At 36.3% G+C, this 12,997-nt stretch overlaps 1 protein-coding gene across 20 annotated transcripts in view; it reads right to left on the reverse strand.

The window, feature by feature from the left end:
* The window catches only part of TRDN (triadin), a 233,463-nt gene that overhangs the window by 22,179 nt on the left and 198,287 nt on the right, over positions 1 to 12,997 (reverse strand). For 12 of the 20 annotated variants that reach the window (XM_065633048.1, XM_065633053.1, XM_065633052.1 and 9 more), the window contains 6 exons: positions 12,790 to 12,816; positions 11,665 to 11,712; positions 6,349 to 6,393; positions 4,269 to 4,286; positions 2,506 to 2,553; positions 1,604 to 1,624 (listed from right to left, as the gene is read on the reverse strand). In XM_065633048.1, the coding sequence (XP_065489120.1) occupies positions 1,604 to 1,624; positions 2,506 to 2,553; positions 4,269 to 4,286; positions 6,349 to 6,393; positions 11,665 to 11,712; positions 12,790 to 12,816 (207 nt within the window). Of the gene's footprint in view, positions 1 to 1,603; positions 1,625 to 2,084; positions 2,144 to 2,505; positions 2,554 to 2,969; positions 3,144 to 4,268; positions 4,287 to 4,307; positions 6,233 to 6,348; positions 6,394 to 11,664; positions 11,713 to 12,789; positions 12,817 to 12,997 lie in introns of those variants that run through there. The other 8 variants (XR_010606057.1, XR_010606059.1, XR_010606058.1 and 5 more) reach the window with 8 other exon arrangements.

A 12,997-nucleotide genomic window follows, 5' to 3' on the forward strand; every position in this document is an offset into this window, starting at 1 on the left:
TCTTTTCTTTTCTTTTCTTTTCCTAAAGGCACTGTTAACCTTTATAATGATTTCAAGCAGGAGGATATAAGCTCAAGAATGGTACAAATATCCCTCTGCAAAGGTCAAGAGAAAACGTCTTGGCTTTTCCTTATATTCACAATATGCTAGGGTAATATATCTCTTAAAAAAAGCATTGTAGATAGTGATTTTGAGTTAAAGTGATCCTTATTGCAGAAAGCATGAGGAATTAGTCACTTAAATCTCATGGTTCTCAATCAGAAGACAGTGCCATCAGTAAGTCTCAGATAATCAGTGTAAAAGACATAAAACATCAGTGAACAGATCCAGTGAACATAAGACTTAACAAATCTGAATAATGGAATCAAATAGAGGAAAATTCACTTAAAATTCTGGCAAAAATGAAAATAAAGCCACCAATAGCTTTACAGGAAGTAATATTTTTTCAATGATGACTTGAAAACTGAGCACTGCAATTCAGGATTGCAGGAGATCCTTCAGTGTTGGCACATTCCAGATGCTTCATGTTGCCCTTTCCCCTTGGAGCTAGGTTTCAGAATATCAATATGTCTTCTGACATGTTTAAGAGAGAGTGTTCATCTTGTCTAACTTCAAGCATCTAATACAGGACACTAATTAAGGAAGCTTAATGGAATCAGTTTGCTTTGCCTTGTTGTCAGCTTCTGATCTGGAACAGGAAGAGGTCTGTATCTCATGGGGCCCAGCCTTGGTTTTGGGTACTCTTTAAAGATTTCTTTGCATCAAAATAACATTTTGTCTTGATGTGCCAGGCACAGTACAAAAAGGCAAAGATCCTGTGCTGAAGAGACTACAACTGATTCACCTGTGAAGGTCCACACTTCAACATTTTCACAATTCAAAGCATATGGTGTCCTTCTGATTGTTGTAGGATCATGATTTGCAATATGTAATGCGCAATGAGTTGCCGCAATAAGCATAGATCTCAGTCTTTATCTATTCAGAAGTCTTACTGACCTTAACAGGGTCATTATTCAATGACTTCAGTGAAAGTCTTTGTTATGCAAGAAATTCCCCTTGAAACCTCCTTAAAACTCACGTAAAGTGGAAATATTCCTTACTCTTTTAAAATTTAATTTAGTTTTTTTATAAAATAGGGAAAAAAGATATTGAAACAAGGCCAAGAATGTGCTTAGTGAATTAGTGAAATAAGTCATTTCCAAATGATAAAAGAAGTAATGAAAAAGTTGTCTAATTCGGTTATGCTGCATGCCATTTTGTTATGTTTCATAAACAATATATTTGTATCAAGATAAATCACATGTCTACGCTCATCTAAAATCACTAGAGCATCAATTATGCTACTAGCATAATTTGCTTTACTTTTATGAAAAGTAAAATTTGCAAACAGAGTTTGAATGTTGCAGCTTCACAATATTAAATTATAAATGTACTTAGTTTTGGTGTGTTCATCTGTTACTAAGCAGACTGAATACAAGAGTATCTGTAGTATAAGCAAGAAAATAACATTATCTAATATGACATAATTGCAAAATACAGACGGACATAACATGTATCTGAAAAGAAAGTTTTTCATCTGTAGGAAAAAAGACATGACACGTACTTGCAGTGTTTTTCGGTTTGACTAGAAAGTAAAAAAAAAGAAAGAAAAATGGTCAGAACAGTCAGGTGTAGAATAATACTGTTATGATGCAGAATGGCTTTATTTGTTTTATGTATTTACTGCATATCAACACATAATTTTTAGTAATCTCACAGTAATTAATAATAATCTAATGATGGACAGTAAGAGTAGGGATGTTCTCATTTACACATCATAATTGCTGTGCTAGAATTAAGGGTGAATAATACTAACAAGAATGCTAATTCTTCAATTATTTCCTTTGACTTAGAAGCATAGAGAAGACATTCTTTAAAGCCATGGTTATTGCTTCGCCGTGCAACTGAACAGTGCTGCTTCCTAAACCTGCAGGGATTTTGCTCTGTCTTGTACAAGTGATGCTACATAAGAGCTGTGATATGCAGAGACATCATAGACAAGGGATAGTGGCAGGTCACGATCTGGAGAGTATATCATATAATACCTGCTATGGAGGAAAATTAAACTGTTGCTGGTCCTGAGAAGTTGACTCATACAGGAAGGCTGTGAAGTCCAAATAAATGGCAGATGCCCACAAATAATTAGCAAAAAGAGGACATTTAAATTAAGTACTTTTAGAAATGGTTCAAATTATTTGCTGGCATAACTTCCGTGACATTGGTGGAATTACAGAAACAGAAATATGACCTTTGATATATATATGTGTATCTTCAGAAAATGACAGTCGGCATTGCAAATATGTAGTGTGCTACCTTAGCTATGGTATGACATGTCAAGTCCACTCTATACAGCAAAATATATCAAAGGGTCATGATTTTGACATTTGCCATATGCAATTGTATTTTGCAATTTATTTAAATAACAGTTTCAAAAGTAATGAATGCATAAAACGCAGGAGTGCCTACTTGGTTTTGTAGGTGGAACATATTTTTCTTGTTTGACTGCTTCATGCTCTAGATAAAAGAAACAGTACAACAAAATTGCCATAATGTTCCCACGTTGCATTTTGTATGTCTTTTTATTTATTTATTTATTTATTAACTAAGAAGGATCACATGTATATTTTTCAGGAATAAACATTAATTTTGCCTTGCTTCACGTTGTTGTTTTGGAACAAAAGCAACATGACTAGTTACTAACAGATTATTCATTGAGGAATATGCCACAAAATAGTGAAGTTTGGTAGTACTGCACATAGCTCCACACATACAGCTACTATTAACTAAAAGTTATGCATATGTCTTAAACAAGAAGTCAGGTAAGAAGGGCTCCTCTGAATTTCAGAAATGCAATTTGTATCTTCTCTACTTTTTTTTTTTTTTAATTTGAAAGGAAAGTACAAGGTAAACTCAGCAAACATTCACTCGACCTTTATTTTGTTGAGTCAGACATATTTGAGCTGAATTCCCAAAGTCTCAAACACATCCTTTTCCATATGAATAAATTATATCTCACTGTAGAAAATTAGAGAACTAGCACTGCTTGGTAGGCAATGCATTTTTTTTTTCTTTTTCCTGTTCTCCTTTCTATTTTGTAATTATTACTGAAAAAAATAAGAATTCATGTTAAGTTGCTGGAAACAGAAAAGATGAAGAAGATTAGTTTTAAAAACAAAGTCTAGCACTACATAATTTATACAAAACTCACACTTGCTTAAAAAGAACTGAAAAAAACCCACACCACAGAACTCATATTGTTGTAACTACGCCAAATGCATGCAAATAGGGGCCACAATACTTTTTAGATCTGAGGAATCAATGGACAGCTATGCTGGCCTTATTTGTTTCCCACAACTAAAAATCTGGGCATGAGTTTCAGGACACAAATGGGGTCTGTAAAGTAGAAAACATTGAAAAGCTGAGTAGACCGTGAAAAAAAGGGCAATATACTTCAGTGCCTCTGCTACTTAGAGGGATAATTGAAGTCCTAGCAGCTGTGATTTCAGGTGAAGATATACACTGGGAAATGCCGAGATGAAGACAAGATAGGGAATTTCAAATGGGAAACAGTTTTATGAGGTGTGAAATAAAACTTATGTCAGTGAAGAGTAATATTTTTCCCGTATCTGAGGTTTTTTTGAGTGTGGCATTATTTTGGAATTTAACTGGGTATTATTACTACTACTACTACTACTACTACTACTATTATTATTATTATTATTATTATTTTACTTTTTTAATTTACCTTGCATCCTGAAGGTACAAAAGATACAGAAAGTTAGCAAGCAGGCTATGTGGTAAATTAATATATGGACACTTCCTTCATTTTTTTATGACTGACAAAAATTCTAGGTGCTGTTAAACTAAAATAATATATGATTAGGAAGAAAGTGTGATGATGTCTTTCTTTTTCTCTTTCTAATTCAGCAGGAGTATTTATTCAAGCCAAGTAATTGTTAACAGTGATTTTTAAAAGCTTGTCACTCCTGCAAATTTGTGATATGGGAAGCATAGAATGAGCTGACTCCTGTAATGAAACAATTGGTTATGTCAAATGGACTTTTAAATAGCAATGACAAGACAATATGTTAAATGAAGGTAATGGAAGGCATGGTGGTTAAAACACTAGGATTTTAAGCAAGACTGAGTTTCCATATGTTAAAGACAAAAAAGCCACACAAATCCAGCTATTTTACAGGATTTTTTTGATCAAGGTAGGTACCACATACTTGCTGGTTTTGCCTGGACTGCAGAAGACAAAAGAAGGTAAATTGTAATATATAAAGAGAAAACAGGTTTTACTTCTTTTTAAAATATATTTTTTATTTATATTCAAATACTTTTATGGCAATCAGTTCTCACTTGGTCTTTACTTCCCCCACTCATGTAAAGATGCACATCTTTCAGGCCCCTAAAATGTAGATAGACTCTAACATGTTTAGACCTTTGCAAGTCCCATTAGCTATCAGCTCCTGCTAAAATAAAATTGTATCCTGTCATTTAGTAGAGTAACACACTTATGTATTCCAGATTACATGTATTACATGTATTTCTCACTGTGTAAATCAGAAATTGCTCCAGACCAGTCAAGAAATGATTGGAAATTTTGGGTAGGATTCAACTGATTTGCAGCATCGAGAACACATTGGTCTACACTTTTAGTCAGGAGAGCACTAGTGATCTCCAGAGGATAATTCTTAACATTATGTTTGTTTAAGAAAGAAGAGATGACTTACCCACTGTTTGAAGTTGCATGTTTCAACATGTATTGATCTGAAAACTTACAAGTTATTTCTGTAGTGGCTTAAGCTGGCCAACCTGAAATACTGCATTTTCAGTTTGGTTCCAACAAAGAGGAAGAAGACTTGGCAGGCACGTGACTCTAACAATTCTTACAAAAAGTAGTCAAGTCATGATATTTCTGGCAGCTTTTTTTCCAACAGCTGCCAAACCACAGTTTGAGCCTTCCGATTTTGCTCACAAACTAAGAGTGAAACTTAGCTGACTCTTAAACCAGGGAATTTTGGTGTGAAAATCCTGTCAATTCAAAGATACCGCTTCTTCCTTCTCCAGAATTGTTTGGTATCAGTAATTGTTAACTCATTAAACTTTCAGGTTAGAAACATATTGAAGTGTTTTGCAGTAATTTCTCAAATTTTATTAACAGAAATATAATTTATAGGGTTTTGAACAAGCTACAGCAATTTATGATCAGATAAAAACTATCAAAACAGTATTTTTATTGGATAAACAGTGCTGTAAAACATCACTTCCTAGTAAAATCATAGATTATCATGAGAGTTCTTATAGAAAAAAATACGTGCATGTTCACAATTAGAAGCAGAACCATACTATCCTGTACAGAATGTATTCTGCTACTGCAGAGAAGAAAAGACCTACATGAAATATGAATAGAAAGGAGGTACTAACCAGCACCATTCAACTTAAAAAAAATCCCAACATTTTATTTTATTGAAAATATTCATCATCATCACCACCACCATTATCATCCTCACATGAAATGAAAATCCATTGTTGGCATCATTGTCTAAGATTTGGCAACCTTTCATTTTATGTTTGGATCAAGGCTACCCCCAGTAGAAATCAAGAGGTTGATATCTAGAAAAATCCTTCAAAATATCTTTGTGTAGACTGTCAGTGACGATGAGAATGTTATAATTCCTTGGCTCACCCTTCAGGGATTCTTTAACAGTCAATATTGAGTTTTTTATGTCAGCATTATTATTACAAAACCTACAAAGGTCTAAAGAGACCCAAAGGTCTAAAGGCCCAAAGACTTAGAGATTAGTTCCAAAAACATTTTCCCCATGAGAAAGCCAGCTTAAGACCCATCCAAATTCCTAATCCAACTGGTGACTCATCCTCCTGCATTGCTCCTTACTTGGGCACTAGTCTCTGTGCTGTAATTTAAGTCACCTGAAAGATCTGAAGTTGAAAAAAAACCCAGCAATGCCTTATGGGGATATTTTGGATCATTTCAGAGGTCTGATTTACAGCTACAACCCATTTCATTAGTTCAGCTCTGGCAGCGAGGTTGGAGCAAGCAGCCTAAGAGCTAAAATGTCTTGACCTGGCTTCATCATCGGAAAGACTGTTCTTAGAATCGTATCTGCAGTTGCCTTTCTGCTGGATTTGCTCTAAGAAAGTGTTATCAGTCACGTACTTCAAAATACTGGAAAAAAATTATTGCAATGGAAAAATACTACATTAAATGAGTACTGAATACTGTTTAACACCCCTCCTCCACACTTCCCCCTCATAAATCAGGAAAGAATGATTTGTTCCTACCTGACTTCTCAGCAGGAGTTGTCTTTTGTTGTTTAATTTTCTCCTCTGTATTGTGAAAACAGCATTAAAATTCACACTGTGTTAGCATAGGTGCATATAACTGGAAAAATATTTCTGTACATGATACTATACATATGGTTCATAATGACAAAATAAATGCATATCTTTACCATCACTATCCCCCCTGTAGAGCAGCACGTATGCATTATGAGTTCTGACTGCATGGTGAGATCATACTCCACGGATAAAATAAATTACCAGACCTAATGTCTCAGCCACCAGAAAACAGCCATATACTTGGTAGTGGCTTTCAGGCAGGCACTCAGGTGGAAAATGTATTCTAATAATACTATTATGACTTTGTGAACATTAGCTTGCTAAGTGTCCAGGTTCGCCAATTTGATGTTATACAATGCTGAGAACTTCTGCTCAGATACTGCCTAACCACAAATATGTATGGACATATCCATGTGTCTACACTAAGACAAGAAAGGCATGGAGACCCTGAAGCATGTGGTAACTTGCAGAGGCACATCCACACAGGTCAGTGCCAGTCTGAACGCCAGTTCATAGCACTTGCTGCTGGACAAGCTTATCTAGATCCACCTGGGTATCTGTCACAAAGCCTTAGGGCAGCCCTGAATTTCTCCTCGCCTCATGAGAAAGGCTGCCCAAGTTCACATGCTGTTGAGCTGCCTGGAGCTTTGCTCAGCACAGTTCTCAGATGACATGGACCCATATCAGTGTTAGCCACCAGACCTGAACTGCCTTTCCTCCAAATAGGCTGGTGAATGAAGCATCAGGCAGAGGCACAGGTGGGACTACACTTTCTGATCAGGTGGGGTTTGTCTAAACTGCCCAATGCCCAGTGAGGTGGGAATTGCAATGCTTATTTTCAGATCTCTACTTTGCCCGGTTTGGTTAACATGAACTTAACCCTTCCTAATCCTTTAATAGATCTACTCTGATTTTCTCTTTTTGTATATCTGAATTCAAACCTCTCTCCTAACCTCTACCTTTCAACATTCACATACATCATTACTTTGCTTCTTAAGTATGTTTAAGGCACATTCAGAACGTATTTCCCCTTCCTCTTGCTGATGGAGGCAGTTTACAGCCACATGCCTCTGGCCCTTGCTTTTCCCCAAGACCTCTGCGAGGCATCAGATTGAAGCTGACAACGGCTGGGTGGAGGTCAGGTCGGTCAGGGAGGTTTTGTCCCCTGAAGCCATTCAGCTCATCTGAGTTCTAGTCGGCTAGAAACCCTCCCAGGTACTCTGTCTGTACATGTACAAAGCTGCTTATCTCCTGAATATGGGCATTGTTTTCAGCCTGGCAGTCAAACTTGTTCTTAAATGAGATGATAGAGGGAGGTACTGAGAAGAGCGACTAGAACCACCTGTGAATTATCACATCCCTGGTTTATTCATCACTGCAACTGCCCAGCCTCGAACAGTCAACCTGAAGAACTGCTTCTTGTTTGTGGGGGCTATTTCTCTGGAACAGAAATGTTCAAGTTTAGATGTTAAATCCTAATCTGCACTCTGACTAAATATGTGGATAGTACAGTATTTATAAGAGCAGACTGTTAAGTGGTCTCAATATACATGGCATTTCCTTTGAATTTAGCATGTAACTTCCAGATGATTTTTTTTTCCTGAGGGCAGAGAGCAGGTTTAACTTTTCTGTTCTGATTTCTTTTTAACTTAGCTCTCTGAAATTCCCAGAGGTGTACACTTGCCAAGGAGTCCTAAAAAAACATTTATCACATGTCAACAGACAGATAAAGAGCCTCATTGCTTCTCAGTTCATATTTCCCTTCCATAATGCAGCAGATGCAGCAAAGCTACAGTGCAAGTATGGACACGAAATACAGAGCAACTGTAGTTTGGGTTTTGTTTGTTCGGTCTGGGTTTTTTTTGGTTTGTTTCTGGAAGTACATCAATACTGATGGGGGAAAATACAGGGATGGATAAAGCTCCACGGTAACTGATCTTTTCTATTCTTTGGAAATAAAATATAGCCCTGCATTGCTATGCTTTTCAGTTGTCATCTGGTAGGTAGCGATTTAATTTCTCTTCACTTGTATTAAGTTTAGCGCTTCCTCCCCACCCCCCGCTTCCCTTACTCAGCTGTTGTTATTATCATCTTCTTATGAAAGCAGTCAATTAAAAAAATCTCATCTCCATTTCATGGCTGTCTGTGAAGCTAAATATGTTTTTTATAGCACAACCAGCAGCTTGAAGATGCAACTTGTTGAGATAAAGTATCTTCTTTCTGCTCTTAGATCAGATTTAGCATATAATAGTGTATTTAACTAATTTATAATAGATGGGGGTATTAAGTTTTCCATGTACCAACACATAAAAAGCCCTAGTATGCTGAGTTTAAACATAGGCCCTGTACCGTCCACTGGATTAATGAGAAGTAAAACTCAAAAGTTTGGAGCTTCTCCCTCTTATGCTATTATCCCTGCTCCTTTGAACATGAAATAAGATATTTTTTGCTTTTTCTAATTCTCATGAAAATTTACAGGAATATTTGCTCTGTAACTCTAGAAGTCCATCAAATAAGTCTGCGGGTGAATGGTGTAATCTGATCCTGATCCATTTAAAAGTGTAGGTGTGATTTCTTTTCAAAATGAATTCATTCTTGAAAACAGTGTCATGCACAGGCCTGTGGACCTGCATTCATCTGGGAATAAATACAGTAATTCTTCGGTATTCAGTCACCTACCTATTCTGTAACCTAACCACCCAGTAAGCATTGATCTGCTGACTCCACAGGAGAAAATCCCGATCTGTTTTCTGGGACATCTCCGGGAGGTGACTGTATGGCTTTTTCTCTGAGTTTCTAGCCATTGGTTGTAACCAGAAGGAAAACCACAGGAGCCACAAAATCAACAGTTAAGGAGAATATTCTCTGTGAGGAAACACACTTCGTCAGGAAGCTTCATAAAATCCTTTCTTTTCACCAAACTCAGTATGAATGAAAGAAGTGAAAAAAAATTTGATGAGGTAATACATAGTATTTTGGCAAGAACAGAAGTAATATTTCCAGTTCGTCATGCACTTTTTGTTTACTATATCATGAGGAATCTGGAAACAAAAAGAAAGAAATTTGATGGCCTCATAAAACTACAAAAAGTCCAAAACATGTTTTTGTGACTATTTCAGAAAAAATTAAATTTTGTTCTGATTTTGAATAAGCTCAAAGTTTAAAGTGTGATCTTTCATTGGAAAGAATTTCTTTCCTCTGCAGAGCTCTAGTTTTGCTGCACTACAAGCATTAATGTTCATTTTTTCCCTGATGTATCTGATTTAAAAGAAAAAATACAAAGCTGTAAACAGTTCTCTGTCTACTGCAGGGAGTTTCAGAAGACTTACATTAGGAATGAATTCACTTGTTTTACTCGCTCTCACAAACATAAACAAAACACTCTTTAATTTAAACTTTTCTCTACAAGATCGATGTATTTTCTAAAATTCTTTAGTTTCTCAGTCTTGTGATACTTCTAATTTTGATGACGGGAGGCACTGGAATAATAGTTTGAAGCTGCTCTGAATCAAGATGAAAAAGGATACCACCACTTTATACAGAATGAGGCTTTTGTAATTGCCTGCTAACTCAAGAGCACTCGTTGGCACACAGCAGGCAAGAGCACTGTTACCACCAGTGCTGGCAGATTAATACTTCCAGTCATCAACTGAAACTCAGAATAGCCACTACTCTCCAAAACAACCATTAATCACCTCAGAAGAGATATTTTATGGTAAACAAAATTTAGCAAGTCTTTAAAAAAAAATTATTTTTTTCTCCTTCAAGCTTTTAAATTTCAAGGGCTTTAGTCTAGAATATACTGTACTATATCAGAGTAAGCTCCTTACCTGTCCAATGTACTGCTTTGTGACATCATGCTCTGATGTTTGCATATGCCTCACCAAGGAAATTTATTTTTATGCTGCTATCTGGTTGAGATCAGGCTGATTGTGCAGCAGGACTGATTTAATTTTGCAGGAAAGGTGAATGGTCACACCATCTGCCCAGTCAACCCCCTGTTTGGCCGTCACTGACCCCTCCAAGGATGCACAGAGCTGGATAGGGTGGCTTCCTTGCTAGGATGTTCCTGCCTTGGATGAGCCCACCCACACTCACCTGCTGGGTGAAGCACTCTGCTAGCTGTTAATATACAAAAAGTGATCGACGAGGAGAAAAAAAAAAACCAAAACCAAAACAACTGAAGAGTTTGGCTTCTGTGTCTTTGAAGGCTGGAGTGAGAAACACTGCTTTTTTTCCTTGTTGACTCAAAGCCATCAATAAAACTTCACTAAATCAGCTACTCAAGGCTTGCAGGAAACCTCAGAATGTCCATGGAAATATTTAACTTACAAGTAGTATATTTTATTACAAAAACAAATGAGAAAAATAATAAATGCATAGGAGATTGTTTTCTGTAAAAAAAAATTAGGAAAAAAAGTGTAATGAAAACAAAGGCTGCCTACTTATCATTGAACACATAAGGTTTTCGTGGTTTATCCAATCACCTATTCGTGAGCATTTCATTTTTATGTGAAATTCAAACAGCAGTACTGTCAGCAAAGGTTGGTGGGATGCTGATACTTTCAGTGCCCACTGCACTTGGTAAGACCACTCAGGAACGATGTGAATGGAGTACCAACAGCTGAGGTTTCTATGAGGTTATCCTCATAGTCTTGTTTCTTCACACAAACCCAACTGCAGATCCCTGAGTGCCTTCCTCTTCAAAAAACATGATGAGGAACAAAGCTTTGGGACCCCTGTCCTGCTCACTGCAGCCAGCTGTCACTGGTTGTGTCTTACAGTTTACCTGAGTGCATACTCAACCCAGGATTATTATTATTTTTAATTGTTCAGCTCGTGCTCTGCTGAAATTCAGAAACTGGAGGCTGCCTCTGTGCAGGCTATCATGTTACTGGTGAGATTGTAGCTCGTCCTTTTTGGGGACCAGATTCAATTCCTCTGACCACTGGTTTGCTGAAAGGACTGCGATGGGGTAATTCATAGTATTCCTCTTTGATGCATTGAAGGGCAGTAGAGAACTCCTTCCACAAACTCTGGAAAATGGGCTTTGCTAATCCTTTACAACTGTGAAAGGTGAATCCTTTTAGTTAAATTTCATGCTTATTTTTGCTCCTTTCCCAAACTATGAAAAAGTCAATGGCACAAAACAAAAAAACCACCAGTGCGTAGCTCAAGAAAGTCTTCAAGTTTCGCAAACTACACGTATCCTTATTGCGTGGAACCTGGAATAACTGGAAATTAAACTACTAAACCTACCTGGCTTAGTCTTAGAGATAGCTTTTTCATGTTTAACATGTTCATGCTCTGCAAAAAAGAAGAACCCCGATGTCAGAAGGCTTTTTAATTTTTAGAAGATTTTTAAAAATAACATTCTCATTATTTTAAAAGGTAACTTTGCACTACATATTCACACTAGACTTGAGAAGAATTTTTTTAATAAATATCTTTCTTGATAAAAAGTATTTTATGAATTTTGCCCCTAAAAATTAAAAATTATACCAAAGAAAATTTTTTACTTTTTAATGTGGTTTAATAAATCACATAATTCCATCCTGTGTTTTTTAGAAGTGTCATAGCACTTCTGAATTTATGAACTGCTTCTAGTACTAATTTTGATTACTTTCACTTGTCTTCTATATACAATATTTCTACCTGATTAATATAAGTATCATTAAAGTGTTTTATTATAACAGAAGTGGGGCTGTCTTATATAGAACAGTAAATAAAAATTCGATATACTGCATAAAGAAAAAATATCTTTCTATATTTCTCTGTTAGCTTGGATCCCATACGTGTATTGTGAAGCAATAATGATCATAAATATTATGCTATATTAAAATATAAGCAGTATGTGATTTTGTGCTATTTAAAACTAGTGTGACATCCAAAAAACCATTATGAGACAGAAAAAAGAATGCTCTGATATTTCAAAGAAAAAATGTTAAAAATATGTTTCGTTCTGATTTATAGCAGCTATGTTTAAATTGTGTAGCAGGTGAGAGCTACAGCACACTGAGAGACAAATCTCTCTATTGCTTGGAACATGGTTCCAGCCAGAGAACCGCACAGACCAGACCCTTCCTTGTCTGTGTCCTCCTTTTTTTTTTCTTTCCAGTGCAAAGCTGCAACAGAGGCAGAGGGCACAGGTGGGTCTTATCTCAGCCCAAATCGAAAAATGGTTTCATTGCAAACTGAGACCTGTGAAACACACCTGGTGCTGCATTACAGAGAAAGTAATTGAAAACGAGTTTCATAAGTAAAAATTTCCTCTGGGCTTGTGTTGATGAACCCCATTTTAAACTGTTAAAACTTTGACAACACAAAGAAATACCTTCCTCCTAAAAGCTGAAGTAACAATATTCTTTACAACTTAATACTCACTGTGTTCATGATGTTTCTCTGAGGTAGCTAGAAGTAAAAGGAAAAAAAGGTGGACTTTAATACTTTTGTGACTGTTAATGCAGGATTTAATGCATTTATCCATGACATTTGTAGACACGTAAAATAAATATTCAGGTAAATATATATTAAAATGTACAACAGTTGGCATTGTCTTATACTATCCACCCCAGGCACCTAACTGGGACAC

Source organism: Caloenas nicobarica, chromosome 3 (assembly GCF_036013445.1).
Source record: "Caloenas nicobarica isolate bCalNic1 chromosome 3, bCalNic1.hap1, whole genome shotgun sequence".
NCBI lineage: Eukaryota > Metazoa > Chordata > Aves > Columbiformes > Columbidae > Caloenas > Caloenas nicobarica.